At 53.6% G+C, this 17,728-nt stretch overlaps 1 protein-coding gene across 1 annotated transcript in view; it reads right to left on the bottom strand.

Annotated features, from left to right (window-relative positions):
• PXDC1 (PX domain containing 1) overlaps positions 1–17,188 on the bottom strand; it is a 28,525-nt gene extending 11,337 nt beyond the window's left edge. The window contains exons 1-3 of the mRNA XM_017850357.1: positions 16,685–17,188; positions 3,396–3,487; positions 2,427–2,544 (exon numbers count right to left, since the gene is read on the bottom strand). Of these exons, the coding sequence (XP_017705846.1) occupies positions 2,427–2,544; positions 3,396–3,487; positions 16,685–16,940 (466 nt within the window). The 5' untranslated portion in view covers positions 16,941–17,188. The remainder of the gene's footprint in view (positions 1–2,426; positions 2,545–3,395; positions 3,488–16,684) is intronic.
• Positions 17,189–17,728: the final 540 nt, after the last annotated feature.

Genomic DNA, 17,728 nt, shown 5'->3' with positions numbered 1-17,728 from the left:
CCCCAGAGGCCGAACCGCCTGCCGCTCCTGCAGCAACACCTCCGGGCCCCCAGAGGCCGAACCGCCTGCCGCTCCTGCAGCAACACCTCCGGGCCCCCAGACTTTGCACTGAGACTGTTAGCCACAGGCTGGTGCAGACTCCATGGTTAGGCAGCCCCAGATGTTAGAACGTATTCTGTGCTGAGCCAAAGTCATCCACAGTTACTTCTACCTACAGGCCCAGTGCCAGCCCTCACGTGACCCCTTCCTGTGGCGGCCTGCCAACATCTGAGGGTGGCATCCCCTGCCTCCTAGCTGCCCTTCCACATTTCCTCCCATTCTTTTGACCCTGGTCCACCAGACACTCTTCTCTGGATGCAATAATTCGTCTTGCTGCAGCCCAGGGACAGTCTTGACTTGCATAAAGAGGCCAGGACCCCTGCCTTCCTAGACCTGGACACTGCACCCCCATCACACAAGGAAGACCACAAACAGCAGTGGCTGAAACCTGTCCTCAGCCCTTGCAAAAAGGCAAACAAAACATAATTTCAACTGCAACATGAGACTCTACGTTTCTCCCTGTTACATTTCGTCTCACTATGCTCGTCCCTTAGGGTACACGTGGGCCATGTGTTCATCCACATCACTAATAGAAACAGGAGGCCAGGGCGGGCTGCAGCACGTGCCAGGCACTGTGCCTCAGGAGCTTCTGCATCAGAGGTGGCTCCAGGGAGCTCCAATCTGTCCCTCTCACTTGGGGGCCAGCACCTCCCACAAGGCAAGGCACTAGGAGGACTCTGTTGCTCCTTGATCTCATTTGTGGCAGCATGAACCAGCCTGTAGGCATTATATTAACTGAAATAAGCTAGGCACAGAAAGACAAATGTCACAAGATCTCACCCATATGTGGAATCTAGAGAAGGGGAGATCATAGAAGCAGGAAGTAGAACAGTGGTTACCAGAGGAGGGAGGGGCTCACTGGTCAGTGAGCACAAAGTGACTGTGGGAGGAATAAGCTCTGCTGTGCTACTACTGTACAGTAGGGTGACTAGGGTTAACAGTGCTGCTTTGTGTATTTCAAAATAGCTAGAAGAGAGGATTTTGCATGTTCTCACCACAAAGAAAAGATGAATGTTTGAGATAATGGAAATGCTAAATACTCTTGACTTGATTTTTACACAATATACACATGTATCGAAACATCACACTTTACCCTATAAATATGTACAATAATTATGTGTCAGTAAAAACAAACAAAAAAGTAAAAAACAAAACAAAGCAGCAGCCACAGACAGGGTCAGGCATGCCACCACCCTGCACACACACAATCCTATTAATATCTACAAACCCATCTTCCACTCCAGGTTCCAGAACCTGCCCACCCCACCCAGTTCTCCCAAACACACAATTCAGAATCCCACCTGTGCTGTGGTCAGTAATCAGCAAGGTCACATTCACAGCCAACAGCATCAATCACCCATCCCCACTGTCCTCTGGTGTCCCCAATTCCTTCTGAGTCAGCTCTGGGCTCAGACTCCCTCTCATCCACTCTTCTCCCTTGACATCCTTCTCAGTCCTCCATCCCTCCTTCTCCCCTGCTTCCTCCACCATTCAGAAACGGAATGATAGACAAAGGCCCCCTGCTCTCCTTCCTGCAGACCACAGTGTCATGGAGGTGCTCTCCTTTGGCTGAGCCATGTCTCCTCTCATGAGTCCCCCCTTCCCTCCCTGTCCACCAGGCAGACCACGGCAAGACCACACGCAACTGTCACCTCTTACGTCACAAGGTGACTGCCACTTGCTTGGGAAAATCCAGTCCTAGAGACTCCCAGGACAGAGCTCTTATCCCTACAAAAATCTTCCTCAGCAGCCTTTGCCAAAATAGTGCTGCAAAAAACAAATCTAGTGTTCTCATGACACCTGCAACCCAGATCTTAGTAAGTCACCAAACTTGGACTGGCCAAGAGGTCCCAGATTCCCCTTCCTTCCTTCCTGCGCCAGGAGCCACAATCCCACACCCACACTAAGGAGACCTAAAGCCTGTGCATCCCTTTGGTTACGGCTGCCCCTAAAAGCAAGAACCAAATTCAATGCCACGTGACACGGGCTGTCTCGCTTCAGCAGGCTGAACGCTGGATTCCAGTATCCAGTAGTTTGCTTCAAACTCTATCATCAATGTGTTTGTTCATCGTTATACCATTTCTGAAGTGAGTTCCAATTTACATGCCACACAAACCCGAGGACGCAGCAGGAGTAGAAACCAAAGGAGGAAACACCCTGCTTAGGGGGAATCAGGCAACAGCCTCTCTCCCTGTGCATTCCCATTTCTCCCCGATTGTCTTTCTGGAAAAGCGTGGCCCAGTCGCAGAGACAGCCAACTGAGGGTTTCTCTGAAGCCTCAGCCTCAACAGCAGCCCCTCCCCGCACACCTCCCTCGCGGCTCTTACCTGATATTTTGACTGGACTTTGAAAGCTGGGTTGGATTTTATGTACATTATCATTTTTTAACACCTGATCCAGAGGAGATCTTTCGAAGAAGGTGAGCACAACTTCTGATCTAGAATACTGGGGGGAAATACAGGGATTACTAAACACGAACAACCTCCATAGGCTGGCCCTGTCTGTCTACCAAGAGAGAGGCCCTGCTTGTCCGCAGAGGTGGCCCGTGTGATGCAAACGCCCGGGCAATGTCCAGATGCTCCCATGGCTGGCCGCAGGGGCGGGGCTGCCATCACTGCACAGCCCTCATGTGCTCATGACCCAGGCAGCTGGAAGGCAAGGCCTCAGCCACCTCGGCAGTGGAGGGAATCATGGCTCCGATGTGCCAGTTTCACTCATGCCTCCCTCCGTCTATAGTCAACTGTAGGCTGTGTCCATTCTCCCCATTTGCCGGAAAGAAACGGAAGCTGCCAGGAGCTGAAGAGGTCTGCCTGGCGCTCAAGTCCAGGTTTTTAACCACCACTCACGACAAAGCCCACAGGCTTATGTGGAAAGGGAACTGATGGTCAAATCCGCGCCATGTGCCTCACTGTGCTGACACCAATATTCCGCTTGGTTTCCACATGTCTGTTCTAAAATCCCCTGAGCAAGACAGGGGATTCCGAGCAGAGGCAGAAATCAAAGCCCCCTGCAGCCAGAGAGGCCCCACGCCCACCTACTCATGCCTCCTTGCACCCCTCATTTTCACTCTTTCCCCAGGGAGGAAATACCGGAGCCACTGGAGCCCACAAAAGCCTTCTTTCTCCTGATTACACCTGCACACCTCCACCCGCATCCCTATCGCCTGGTACTTCCAGGGAGAGAACAAAACAGCTAAGTGAGATGGAGCAAGCAAGTCAACTCTCTGGAGGGATGGACGCCTTTCCCATTTGGGAGGCGCCGCCTCCCTGCCCAGCCCGGGTCCTGGCCGCACTCACTTTACAGGGCATGCTTATGATCGTCTTCAGCAGCTTCTCCACCTCATTAAGCCTGGTCTCTATGTCATGGGCTTCCTTTATGGCAACCAGTCCTAGAATTGAGACAGAAATGCTCAAAGTCAGAAAAGCACACCAGGAAATATCTTCCCAATTCAATACACAACAGGTGCGCACGAACCGCCAGGGTCGTCCTCTGTAATGAGACGTTGGGAACATTCATTCAGCCTTATGCACCTATAGCCCCATCCTGGAAGTCCTGCTCTAAGCCTCATCCAATGTTTCACCTACCCAGTGATCCATTAAGTCTGTGCTGGAGTCGGTACTGTCAATCTGAAAAGGGGATGGAAGGTGTAAGATCCCTCCAAGTGGGGCAGCCTGGCAAACTCCATAATCACCCCAGTCACACCCAGAGCTCAGCCCAGGGCGAATCAGGCCCCACTGCATGGTGGCTACAGCCAGGGGTGCTGGCCCAGAACCGGCCCACCCCCAATGACACAGGGAAGGACTCACTCTGCTGGCCCCAGCTGCTCAGATCGCAGACCCCTGGAAACGGAGCCCCTGTTTAGACCAGTTATTTACATGCCATGTTCACAAGGAAAAAAGTCAGATCTCTGCCTGGAGAAAACCAAAGTGGACATGACTCATGCCACTTTCCAGGAATCTGAGCCTCTGTGCTTCTCATGGTCACCACATGCCCGAGTGTCCGTTAAGCAGTACAATATTTTATTTTTAAAAAACATAGCTCGAGGCATGAAGACGCGGGTGCTTTTCTATCTCCCCATGAGAAGCGCAGAGCAGAAGTCTTCCCATCACAGGTTCTATCCCTCAGCTTTGCAGGATGGGGAAGTAGGTGCCCAAGGACACTGGCATCTCCCCCACACTTGTGTGACTGAGGCTGATGCAAATGTGCCTGTGAGCGGTGATTAAACCACAAAGGCTTAAGTCCCAGAACTATTAATGGCAAAAACCGTGATTACTGCAATTACTTTTGCACCAACCTAGTATTACTGGTCATGGAGACTAGGTTTTTCAGAAGTTCTGGTCTGATTTTGTTTTATGGGGAAAAGCCTGTTCAGTTTTCAAGCAATTCGTTGAATAGGTCTATAAAAGAGATAAAAATAATTTCTTAAACTTCCTAACTGAAATTAAGAGGTCCCAGAGCATAGAGTCCATGGAAACTCCCACCAGGGCTCCCCAGACATAGGTCAAAGGCACTTCTGAAAGAGTGGGCACCGCAGGGGCATCCCCGTAACTGGGGTCAGTGGGGGTCAGTGGAGACCAGGAACCTTCTCCCCACTTCCTCAAGCATGTGCCAGGTGCCTCTTTGCCTGGCTCACCTGGAATCCCTGCTTGGCCGTGGGGCTGTCTGATCCTGCTCCCTCCACTGACCTCAGCCACACTGGCCCAGGCGGCCAGTTGTGCAGGGCACGAGGGTCCAAGAGGGGCAGGTCCGTGGCCTGTGACTCAGCCACTGGAAACCCTGGGGCCTCTGTCCATGTGGCCTGTGCCTATGCCCAAAGGAAGGGACTGGACGACCCTCTGCTGTCTTCCCTAGCCTCACCCCAGCTCCCCACACGCCCGGGCAAGCAGAGTGGAGAAGAAAAGGAGAAAACAACAAAAGCACCAGACTCTCTGGATGCCTCCACCCTAAGCCCTGAATTCCTTGCACAGAATTTCAAATATTTATATACCGCAATTTACGTAAATTTCAAATATTTATATACTACAAGAAGTATATATGCACCACTCTTTCAACCAAAATGCTTTGATCCCCTGCTTGCTAAGGGAAGTGTACCAAGGAAAAGACAGCCAGTTCAAAATTCTTAAAAAGTTGTTTTTAAAGAGAAGACAATTATATAACTCATTCCCACAAAGTGCTTCTTTATTCTAAGACAAGTAAAACTACTGTTATATTTCAACTTTTATTACAGCTACAATACTAGTTTTCGGTTGATCGAATGAAGGACACAGTAGTTGTATTCAGTTTACAAGATTGGTTTCTTGCATAGTCAATGTATCCAGCATATGTATACCCATTTCATAGGACAGCAAGCGTGATCCAACAATTTACAGGTATTACAGAGGTTTCTAATGCTTGTATCTGTGCTTTGCTGACATATCTTTGGCTACATCTTTGATTTAATTCATGTGCAGCTCTTGGTTGGGTTGATAACCTCCAAGGGTAACATTAGGGAGATAAATATATTTTGCGGTACACTGATCTCCTTTTAGTATGGCCAAACTTAGCAAATAAGACACATGATGCCTAATTCAATATGAATTTCAGATAAACAATGGATAATGCAATAGCAGGGACAGACTTACACTAAAAACATATTTGCTGTTTATTTGATACTCAAACTTAACTTTGGGTCCAGCATTTTATCTGCCTATGCTATCTACTTTATGACCCATCTTCCAGACTGAATTACAGAAAGGCAGGTGTACCTGGTCAGGCCTCTGGAAACTATGTTCAGTTGGGCATGCAGACCCCTCATGACCTGATCCTAGCCCACCTACCTCAGCAGCTCTGTGCCCTGTGAAACACACCCTCAAGCCAATCCCGAGAAACCAGCCCTCGCTGCCCAACAGCCTCTGGGTGAGCTGTCCGCCAGCCTCCTCCACCTCCAGGCTCACGATGGGGCAAAGCCCACTTAGGCAAAAGCCACCTGCTCTGTGACGATGGGACTGGGTCCTGCCTGTGGGCTCAGAAGGTCCATCCCACCCTCTACAGCCTCTTGCTCCTCTGCAATGACTGTGCCTTCACCTGGGGGTCTCCCCAGAGACTAGTGGGAGCCATAGGGCAGGAGGTACCTCAGGCTCATCTCCCTGTGACCAGCAACCACCACAGTGCCTGGCCCACGCAAGGGATGCAATGTTCGTTGGCTGTGCTGGCAGAATACACTTGCACCAGACGAGACAGAAGTGGACGGGTGTTCGTCAGTCTTCTGTGTGTGCTCCAGCTGCCCTGGGACAGCCCCCAGTCTCAGTCTTCAGCCTGACCTCAGGCAGAACCCACCAACAGCAGGCTCCTCGGTCACCAGCCTTGAAGGAGAGTCTCGAGGGCCAAGTGGCACTAAAACTGCTGAGCCACGCTGGTTTGATTTTATGTGTGGAAATGTGCAGAACCACATTGCTTCCCTTCACCTGTTTTTATGTTTCTGAATGGAAGTCAAGTTGTGTTCCTTGGGTATGTAAACATGCTTAACAACCAAACAAAAGGAGCCTGATAACATTTAGATGGGGAAAGTGAAGAGCTGGAATCCCTCCCTACAAGCACAGAAATGACGGCTGCTTATTTTTTAAGCTCTAGGCTTTTAGTTAGGGGCACATCCATTATTTAATTCCCCATCCAGCTCCTGGTGGCAACCAAGCTGGCAATGTGGATCACCTTTCTCAGGACACTGTGGTCCTTTCTCCATGGAGACAGTTCACCTGAATGACAACAAGCACTGGTCCTTTCCCCAGGAGGGGCCACAGCTGATTCAAGAAGTGATGAATTCTGCTGCACTTACTGAAACCCACCTGATTGACAGCAGCACAGCTGCGCTGCCGCTGCTCCAGCTGCTGCCACCAGAGCTCCAGAGCACAGCAACAAGAATGCAGAGCGGGGTGCCTTGAGCAGCAAAGGCCTCCCCGCCCCCAGTCAAGACGTGGCACCAGCAAGAGACCACAGACAGCCTGGCCTTCTTAAAACGCCACGGCTCCCATTTCCCAACTCCCCTTCCATTGTTTTTAAAATGTTTTAAATACACCAAACGGATGAGTGTATTTAATGTGGAAGGAAAATACTTTAAAAAAAAAAAAACTGTACAACTGTCCAGTGCAAAAATGAAAGAAATCTTCATCTTGCAATTCCTGATTGTTTCATACTCACTAAGCTTTCTGGGTTTCACAGCTGGAAACCTCAAACTCCTGCTGCCAGCATGCCAAATTACAAACACTCAAATGTATAAAGAAAAAGCTCTGAGCAGAATCCACATTGAAAGACACTGCCTTATTCTCCAGGGACAGATGAGACGAACTATGCGTTTAAGAAGTACTGCTTCCCCCAAAGCAAACTATTGTGTGCATCTGCGCTTCTTTCCATCCTACCTGTTGTACTCTTCCTTTGTTACTCAAGTGCTTTGGCTTCCAATGGCTAGTGGAACTTTTCCAAATGTTGTCACCTGTTTACCATAAGCAACGATTTGAAAACTGGTTTTCAAAACTGCACTTAATACAATAACTTAAGATCATCTAAAACTTTTGGTTTTTATATTCCAAATATTGTTGATGGCATGACAGTTCTGTGGGGTTCCTGTCCGACTTAGCTGTACTGTCTGAGATCGCACGGATGAATACCGCAGGCAGGTTAAGAGGGTTGCCTATTCTTCAAGTGAGCCTTAAAAGAAGCAGAGCCTCTTGATTCTGCTCTTTCAGGACTGGCCAGCAGGGGCACGCGCACTCTGCGGAAAAACCAGGATGGCCTTCACTGCAATGCACGCTTAAGGAAGTTAGCCTCAGAGCTCACAGCCCGGGAAACTATTCTAATTTCTAACAAAGAATCACGAATACAACCTCAACTTCTAAAATTTCATCCTACACAATTTGTGACATCAAGCTCACAGCCCGGGAAACTATTCTAATTTCTAACAAAGAATCACGAATACAACCTCAACTTTTAAAATTTCATCCTACACAATTTGCGACATCAACCTCACAGCCCAGGAAACTATTCTAATTTCTAACAAAGAATCACGAATACAACCTCAACTTTTAAAATTTCATCCTACACAATTTGTGACATCAGAATTTCATCTAGATGTAGCCAAACAAGAATTTGAAACCAAAAAATTGGTAACACAGTAAGTGGGCCACCTGGACACACATGTGGGGGCTAAGTATCAGCAGGTGGCTGCCAGCGTCACTTTTCTTCCTAAAGGAGTCTGGCCTCGAAAGTTGAAAACACAGCGTTGTATCTGTCAATTTGGGGATTAGCTGCTTTGTGCAAACACAAACACCTGATTTGTTCTTGGATTCAGAACGGAACGCGCTGCAGTCAGCACAGAGATCTGACAGTGAGAGCCAACATTAACAAACGCGGCTTCCGAATCGCAGAAACCTGGGTCCAGAGTCCCACTTTTTTGGGAAGTGGAGGCTTCGGGCTCAACACTTGTGGTAACTGGCCCAGCTTCCTCCAGGGAGGACCTTGGCCGTCTGACTCTGGCGGGAGAGCTTCCTGCTGCTGCAATTCTGAAACTAAAGGCAGGATGCTGTTCGGGTGCGCGGGGAGGTCGAGCACTAAAGAGCGTCCACTACCCAAAGAACAAGCCTCTCTGAGCACTCAGAGGACACGTTCCCACACGCACACAAGAGACAGCCCTGGGGAAATGCTCTGCAAAGGGAACTTTCAAACTGAGTCAAACCATAAATTACATTTATATTGTTTCCTTTCCATTTAACAAATGTGCCCATCAGCACACTACACAGATGCAGAGGTGAAGGGGGGAACGCAGCCTCATCTTGCATGCTGCACAGGAAACACATATTCTTTAAAGGTTGAGTGGAATACACATTTTGGAAACTAAATATCTAAAATGTTTTAGGAAAACCTTTAAAACTTCCTAAGTACCTGTTTTCTAAATAGGCAGTCAATACTGAAGAAGCAGCGAGCTAAGAGCTGATGAGCTGGTTATTCGAGGCATAACTAAGCATCCCAAGGAAGTTCCAACTGCCTGGGAACCTGAGGCTGCTCTTCACTATCGAAGACTCACGCGCTTCCACCTGCGCAGAGTCACACGGTGTAACTGTACAAGGAGAGCGAGCTTGCAGCTGTGTGGACACAAGGACAGAAGGCCTCCCCGCGCACCTCCACCCTGCGATGCACCAAGGGCGCCCAGCAGCTGGTCCACAGTCACCTCTCCTCTACATCTTTGTAGGAGTGAAAAGCTGAGCTGAGAACGCAGGAGGACGAGATGGAAGTGGCTGAGGAAAAATAGAACACCCTGAGGACCGAAGCTGGGGGCTGAGGGAAGCCTCCCTCCCTCTCTCTGCAGCAGCAGCTGCCTCCTGTACCTTCGAGGTGACTCCTAGAGTGAATGGGAAAAAAGTGTTCGACTTAACCTTACTGAGCTCTGCTCTGCTCTTCCCATAATCCTGCCTTCTCTAGGCCTTTTCATTATTCTCCCCACCAAAAGCCACATCCCCTTCCTAAATTTTAGACTCAACATTCTCCAACAGCCATCCACCTAGCCAGTCCATACTGCAGCATCACAGGTACCCAGCGGGGACAGCCCACTCAGGCAGGAAGGAAGCACTTTGTTCGCTCTTCCCAAAGCACCCACGGCTCCTCTTCCACCAGGCTGGGGATACCATGGCTAACAAGACGGGATCCCGGCCTCCCAGCACGTCATGCTAGCCAGGAGAGCCAACAGGAGGCAAACACAGACCACAAAGTGTCCCCTACCTGGCAAATCCGGGTGCTAGGAGGATGCACAGCAGGGGCAGGAGGCGACCTGAAGGGTGAGCAGATATAAGGGTGAAAGGGGTTGTGGAAAGAGGGAGTGAGATGGGGAAGGTGAAGGGCAGAGGTGGGGAGAGCTGAGACCAGAAAAGGACAAGCAGGGTCTCACGAATCCTGTGAAAGGGTTTGCTCACGAGGGGCAAGGAGGCAACGGCTTCCCACAGAGGTTCTGGCCACAAGAACTCTGTGTACTTGGCAATTCTTACTTTTATTTATTTATTTATTTATTTAATTTTACTTTTTTGAAATAAAGTCTCACTCTTGTTGCCCAGGCTGGAGTGCAGCGGTGCGATCTCAGCTCACTGCAACCTCTGCTTCCAGGGTTCAAGCGATTCTCCTGCCTCAGCCTCCTGAGTAGCTGGGACTACAGGCATGCACGCTACCATGCCTGGCTAATTTTTCTATCTTTAGTAGAAACAGGGTATCACCATGTTGGCCAGGCTGGTCTCAAATTCCTGACCTCAAGTGATCTACCCGCCTCGGCCTCCCAAAGTGCTGGGATTACAGGCATGAGCCACCACGGCCAGCAATTCTTTCTTAGGATCAAGCCTGGATCTCAGGATCTTTCTTAGGCAATCTAAGCTTGGCCCACACCCAGCACCAATTCTAGTTTCTGGACCAGCAAGGCCACAGGCCCAGTCTGTAGGGATCCCATTGAAGTTCGGTGGTGACCTCCGCTTTGTGGGCTCTCTCTTTAGCCAGGGCAGGGGTATTCTCCCAGAGGGGATGGGGGGCCACACCCAGAAGAGGGTGGGCACATGAGCGGGCCGCTACTCTCAGGAGCCAGCCTCCAGCACTCTCCCGCAGACCACTGTCATCAAGGGGACACGGCAAGTGCCGGGGCAAAGAGCAGAGGGTCCCAAAGCCAGCAGCCCGTATGTGTCCGGCTTGGTGCTGGGCACTCTACGGATACTACTGCTTTCAGTACTCACAACCGGCCTGCGTGCAGATATTATTACTGCTATAGCATCAACAGTGCACTCGAGGCTTGAGGAACTGAGCCACTTGCCTGGAGTGACATGCAGGTGGCAAAGCCAGCATCCAATCCCCTAACCCCACCTGTCTGGGTCTAAAGCCAGTGCTTTCAGCCTGAGCCTGACCTCTTCTATTAAGGCCTGGCCATGTTCCCAGGTGGGGGGATCCCTGAGCCTGACCCTTCTCACTGTAATTGAGCAGTGTCCCAGGTGGCTGACCCCTCCTACAATGACCCAGCTGTGTCTCAGGTGGGTGATCCAGCAATCTGGCAGGGCCTTGATCTTCTATGATGAGACTGAGAGCTGCCACCTGTCAAAGTCTGAACTGCAAGCTCTTCCCTCCCCTTCTGCATCCGCTATCCACCATGTGTTTTCTGCTGAGTCTACGTTGCACTTCAGCAAAGTTTCCTAAAAATGGGAAGAAACCCTTGCAGGTGTAAGTTGGTAAAAGAGCTATGTGGTCTGTCTCATGTCCCCACTCCCTGTGGGACGGGGCAAGAGGGGGCACGGCTAAAGGTGTCTGTCTGCAGAAGAATGTCACCACACGTGGTGTACGCTCAGCTCCTCTCGCCACCAAGCAGGGAGCTCAGATCAAGGTGCTCCTGAGCTGAGTCCCTGGCCTGTCCTGTGAGAAGGCTGCAGCTTTTCAGTGCCAACCGCCCCGTGAAAGCCAGTAGCCCTGGAAGCAGGTCTGTCTGTGGAACTGTCCAGTCTCCAGCTGGGAAGTGATCTCAGGTGTCGCCTGGGGCCCAGGGGCTCAGTCTGAGATCTGTCGGGGGCAGCAAACCAAACACAGCCTAGTGGCCATTTACGGAAAAGAGGATCCCAGGTACAGCGGGATGGGGGAAGCAGAGTGGGCGGCGGGGTTTGGGCTTGGGAAAGAAAAGTAAAGCAGCAGGAAGAAAGAGGAAGAGGAGGCCACGTGAAGGTGGGTGGCCCCACGGGAGTCCTGGCAGGGCACCCCCAGTACAGGGTGACTCGGTCAGGTCAAGAGAGTGAAAAATAGGTCTGTGAGTCAGAAAAGAAGATCCAAGTCCCCTGAGAAGTGAAACTGCCCCTCTGGGTGGGGCAGAATGGCGCAGGTGAATTCTGCATGGGTGGAGCTGTGGTTGAAGGCAAAGGGCAGGCCCACCCAGCACCCCACTTGCAAGGGTCCACTGGGTGGGGCAGAGATGGTGCCTCTGTGACCCTGCTCTGCTGCCCGGGACGGGTGTGGCCCATGATCATTTTTTAGCCACTGTTACTAAGAAAGTAAACTCTGTGGCTTTGCAGTTGGCCATCGGGTGGGATTCTCCCTTATCTTTCAGGGATTCTCCCCTCACTGTCACAGACACAGGGCTTCTCCCCTCACTGTTGACCTAAGAACAGCATGAGCAGGTTCAGTCCATGGGATCAAAGCACGCATCTTCCTAGAGCTGTCAGGGTTGTGGGAGTCTGGTGGTCACATCTGTGTCCAGCCCTTTTCTGGTAATGTCCCAGATGCCAGTCCCCTGGTACTCGGATCTCAAGTCTAAGAAGACAGTCTCCTAACATGCAGGTAAGATGAACGTCTTTGGTGATGAAGGTGAGCACAGGCAGGTACATTAGCACCACATGGGCTCGTGGGCTCGTGATCATGGCCTTACTAAAAGAAAATGCTAAAATGCCGCCTCCCACGCTGCCCTCCTGAGCCACCTCCTCCCCCATGCCAGTTCCTCCTGCCGACTCCTCCATGGCAGCAAATGGCAATCTTGCCAGTCCAGCACCTCAGACTGAACACTCTGGGGTCATCCGCATACTCCTCCGCGCCCCATGTCTGGCCTTGCAGTGCCCCTGTGACTCCCCCTTAATACAAATCAGCATTTGCTCACTTCTCCCACCTGTTCCGCTGCACCACGCCCCAGCACCTGCCTCCCTGCCTCCCCACTCTTTCTCAGGACAGCAGCCTGAGTTTGAGTGAGGCCAAATCACGTCTCTGCTCAGAGCCCTCTCTGAATAAGAGCCCAAATGTGACCACGACCTGCCTCTCTCCCTTCCTGACCAACACTCTCCACACCAGCCGCTATACCTCCTCACACCCCAAACCTACCAGACACACGCCGGCCTCAGGGCCTTTGCACCTGCTCTTCCACTGCCTAGAATCGACTTCTCCAGGCACCCAATGGCTTGATCCCCACTTTCCTTCAGTTCTCTATTCAAAGGTCACTTGTCCTTGATCACCCTGTCTAAATGCAAACCCCCCCCCTCCTGCAAGTCGGAGCCCCTTTCTTTGCTTACTTATTTTTTCTTTTGAACATGTATCACTCTCTAATATATTTTGTTACTTGTTTATCTTGTTTACTATTGGATTTCTCCCAACCAGAATGTAAGAATCATGAGGACAGGGATGTTCTCGGTCTCTTGTTCACTGTTGTGCCACTATCACCTATACATGTGGTAGGCACTATGCAGATATTTGATGGAATAAATGTAAAACCAAAATGTTGACTGTACAGCCACTAAGCATCAAAGATCACCTGACTACTCAGGAACACAATCTGCTGCTGCAGTGGCGACCTGGTTGACTCAGACATCACAAAGCCTGAAACTATAGAAACAATGATCAAAAAAGTCCAGGAGCCTCAAACTGCCAATAAGGAAATTCAACATGCTTATGTTTTAAAGCATAAACCTTCCTAGGTGTGAGAGACGTAAATAAAGGGTAACCCTGAACCATGTTAGGTATCGCACAGAGGGGTTTAAATGAAAGACGGGCCCACCAGAAAACACAAGAACGAACACCTTGGTAACCCAGCGACAATATCCCCAGGAAACAGCTAGCTCCCTCCCCTAGGGCCGGGGGACAAGAAAGGGAGAGGGGGCATATCCAATCCAGATGGAGAAGAAGGTCGGGTGGGAGAGCGGGAGTGCGAGGAAAGGGGCTGGAGGACGGAAGCTGGGCAAGTACTGAGGTCAGCCTGGTCCGACCTCACCCAAACAGAAGGCCAGGAGAGTGCGCTAGTGAGCACTTTGCCTCCACCCCAGGGAGGGTTGACATATCCCTGCAGATGTGGCACTGTGACACATACAAGGCCCAGGGATGGCCTCCAAGCAGCACTCCACAGTGTGTGTGCAGAGAGAGAAAAAGCACATTCACCCCCACTGCAATAGTCAAGGGAAGGAGAAAAGGGCTCAGCATCCTTTTAATTGCTAGCAGATTCAAAGCTGCAAGCGGGGCCAAGGCTCCCACACCCTCCAAGGGAGTGCAGTCAGACACTTCCAAGAGTCACCAGCCCACTGCCAACAGAAGCTCAGAAATCCAGATTTCCTCACAAATCTCTTAAATGGAACTAGAGAATGCAAATCTGACTCACCCCAGAAACAGTTCAATGCATGTAAACTGGGGAATCTGATAGGGAATTATGCAGAGAAAAGCTGGCACTGCAGCGCAGCAGAGCACACACACCTGGCTGCCTTTTGTGTTGATAGTTCGTATATCCAGACAATCTTTTTATGCAAATAATAAATCTGCACGGAAATAAGGTGCAATCCGCTTTTACATTACTGGGATACATTTTACTTGGTAAACAGTTTCCCTGGACTTAAAAGGATCAAAGAAAGGGAAAGGACTTCCCTGGCGCCGCACAACAAAACCTGGGTGTGCCAGGCAGGGACCGGCTAACTGTCCCGCAGAAAACCAAGGACTAGAATGGAGACAGGTCTTATGGTCCCGGCTCTGGTCCCAGGCTCCCCTCTTCACCCTCTCCAGGGGGTGCCAGACTGTCCCCAGCAGAGGCAGCAGCTCCAACAGTTCCATGGTGTGCTGTTAGAATGTCCTTTACACCCAGCCGCTGGGCCTCACACTCACCACCCACCAGCCCTGCCACCATCACTCTGACCCCTATTTCTGATTTGTGTTCCCCTTGAGGTACTTGGAGGTGGCTATCGTATCCCTTCTGAGTCTTTTCTCCACGGTAATCTCTCGCGTCTTTAACCTTTCTTCACTCTTTGGAGACACTCTCGCGTGTCCACACACCTTGTGACCGCATAACGGACCCAGCACAACTCAGGTGAGAGCAAAAGAGGCGGAGTCAGGGTGCGTGCAGGGCAAGTGGAGTTCCTCACACGCCCCGCCCTCCTGCTGCAGGTGAGCTGTGTCCACCCGCGTGGATGCGAAACCACACCCTCTTTCCACCGGCTGGCCCAACCCCTGCCAGAAGGGCTGATGCGATGGTAACGATGACAACTGGCATTTATGGAGAACCTGCTCTTGTTAGACCCTCTACCATGCCTTTCAGTCCTCACCAACGTCAGAGGCCACAGGTACAAAGTTACAGGTGGGGAGCCCCCACGGGGAGCCCGCTGCAACCAGCCTGCCTGGGGTCACGGAGCTCAGACGCCTGACCACAGTGAGGCTCAAGGACTCCAGTGTGTTCAAGCCTCGTTCCAAGAAAGGTCATTGAATAAACAGCTGTTCCTTCACGATGCTTTCCTGATTTGGGCATTCATTTGTTAAATTTAAAATATCATAACAAACAGCAAATCCAAAGAAAACTGCTTCGACGCTTGAAATAACACCCAACTGTCTGGAGAACAGCTATAAATGCGAGGCTCTGGGGAGCAGAGGGAAGCCTGAAAGGCGGGCCTTCTCGCTCACGGCCCCAACTGGCTGGCTGTGGGAGCCCTTCCAAAGGATGTGTCATGAGAACCGAGCTAATTATCCACGAAATTCACACACTGGGGTTGGGGCCATCGCCAGGGAAAAGCAGAGGGTATCTCAAGACTGCAGCCAGACAGCAGGCTGGGGAGACTTGGACGGGCCACCCTCTGCTTCAGTAAGTTGGCCCCAGGCTTTCAGGAGGTCTCCGCTTAGAGAAGGATTGAAGGACGGCTGCTGGGCCACTGTCCCAATGCTCTGAGCTACAGGTGGTCACACATGTCCGGCGGGGGGGCGGGGGGGCTGCTCGGAAGTTCTCCAGTCTTCCCGCCCCTTCTACTCTCCTGGCCCTCCCAGGCGGCCCCTCTCCCCGGCCTGCTCTCTCCACCCCGCATTCTTCCCGTCTCAACTCCAGCCCCTCTCTCTTGCGTCCTCCCCGCTTCCACCCCCTCAGCTTGGCCTCCCAAAGAAAGCTCGGGCAGAGCCGTAGGAAAAGGGAAGCCACCGCGGTTTCTGAAAACAAGAATTCCCGCGAGCCAGGACGGTCACAAGGCCGGGCAGGAGGAGGCGCAGCTGATCAAACTCGAATGGGGACCAGCCCTGGCGGGGTGCGGGGGGGGCCCTGGCTGTCCGCGGCAGCCGTGGGCGGGGCGGCCCCTCCGAGGAGGGACGGAAGGGCTGCGTGGCACCTCGCGCTCCAAGACCAGGGGCGCGCCCTCCGCGGGGAGAACTCAGGGGCGGCTGCCACACCCGACGCGACCCCCGGCTGGGACCCCGCAGTTAACTGCTCCCAGACGCTTTCCCAGGGCGCCCGCCCGCCGGCCCCCGGGAGGTACCGGGCAGGGGCTAGGGCCGGGCTGACCCTGTGAGCCGCTCAGCCCCTGGCGCCCCCGCCCTCCTCCGAAGTGACTCGTCCTCGGGGACAGTGCGGCGTCCGCCCTGCCGGCCTCGGCCCCTTTCCCGCCCCATTTGGCTCCTCCGCCGGGGGCGCCCCCAGGCTGGGCAGGCCGGCTCCCCGTCCCCCTAACCCGGCCGCCCGGGCACCCCTCGTCTGCGGGCGCGGGGTCCAAGTGTGCCCTGTCCAGGGTGGGCAGGAAGGAGAAGTCGCAATCTCGGTCGAAGTCTCTCCCCGCCTCCTTCGTGCACTTCAAGGTAGCCTCGGCCCCGCGCCCCTCCCGCGTCCCCGGCCCCGCACCTTGCCGCAGCGGCCCCCGCGCCAGCTCGGACCGGTCCTCGGGGAAGGCGTCGCGTAGGCGCTGCCACAGGCGACCCAGGTCCGCGAGGCTGCGATGCAGGTAGAGCACGCTGCGGTCCGACCACTCCGTGCGGATCTCGAAGAACTCCTCCTCGTCGCCGCGCCGGCTGACGATGAGCCTGCGGATGCCGTTCACCCAGCAGCCACGCACGAACATGTTCACGAGCGACGTGCCCTCAAACACCGCCGAGGCCATGTCGCACGCATGCCCCCTCCAAGGGCGCCCCGGCCCCGCCGCCCGCCCCCCCGCAGGAGGCGCGCCCAGGCCGGGGTCGTCCCGGGTACAGTCCGTGGCCGGGGTCGTCCGGGCGCGTCCGGGCCCGGGGTCGTTCCGCGGTGCGTCCGGGGCCCGGGGTCGTCCGGGGTCGGCCCGCACTCCAGGAGGCTGCGTGCGGCCCCGCGTCGGGGCGGCGCGGCGGCGAGTGGCTCGGGCGGCGGGCGCGGCTTTATAAGGCGCTTCCATCGCGGGCGGCGCGTAGCGGACGTCGAGGCCAGGCGCGTCCGCCTCCTCCCGCCTCCGCGGAACGGCGCCGCGGCCCACCCCTGGAAATTGGAAGAGTGTCTGGCTGGCCGCGCCCCGCCGCTCCGCATGAGCCGCGCTGCTTGCGGCCACGGAACCCCGGAGGAAGCCGGGCCCGAGCCCCGAGCGCCCGCCCACCGCCTCGCGCCCCCCGCGCTCCTCCCTCGCGGCCCCGGAGCCGCGGTCGGTGCTGCGACAGCGGGAGGAGGGGGCGGCCCTGACCTGCCAGGCGCTCGGCGTCGCATGACTATTTTCTCTTTCCGTTCGCGATCTCGGACCTTCCCAGGCTGGGAGCTGCTGCGCCCACCCGGCCCGGAGGATGCAAACTACCGGGTCGGAAGGCGGGGGCTGCGAGTGTCCGGGCGGGGGCGGCCGGGCTGAGGCGCCGCCCGACCAGGGCCACAGGCCAGGCCGGCCCGCCCCGGGTCCCTCCGTGCCCCGCGTCCCCTCCGTGCCCCGCGTCC

The sequence above is a fragment of the Rhinopithecus bieti genome, unplaced genomic scaffold (assembly GCF_001698545.2).
Source record: "Rhinopithecus bieti isolate Rb0 unplaced genomic scaffold, ASM169854v2 scaffold_32012, whole genome shotgun sequence".
Taxonomy (NCBI): domain Eukaryota; kingdom Metazoa; phylum Chordata; class Mammalia; order Primates; family Cercopithecidae; genus Rhinopithecus; species Rhinopithecus bieti.
The sequence above is the reverse complement of the archived record's forward strand: the minus strand, read 5'-3'. Positions and strand labels throughout refer to the sequence as shown.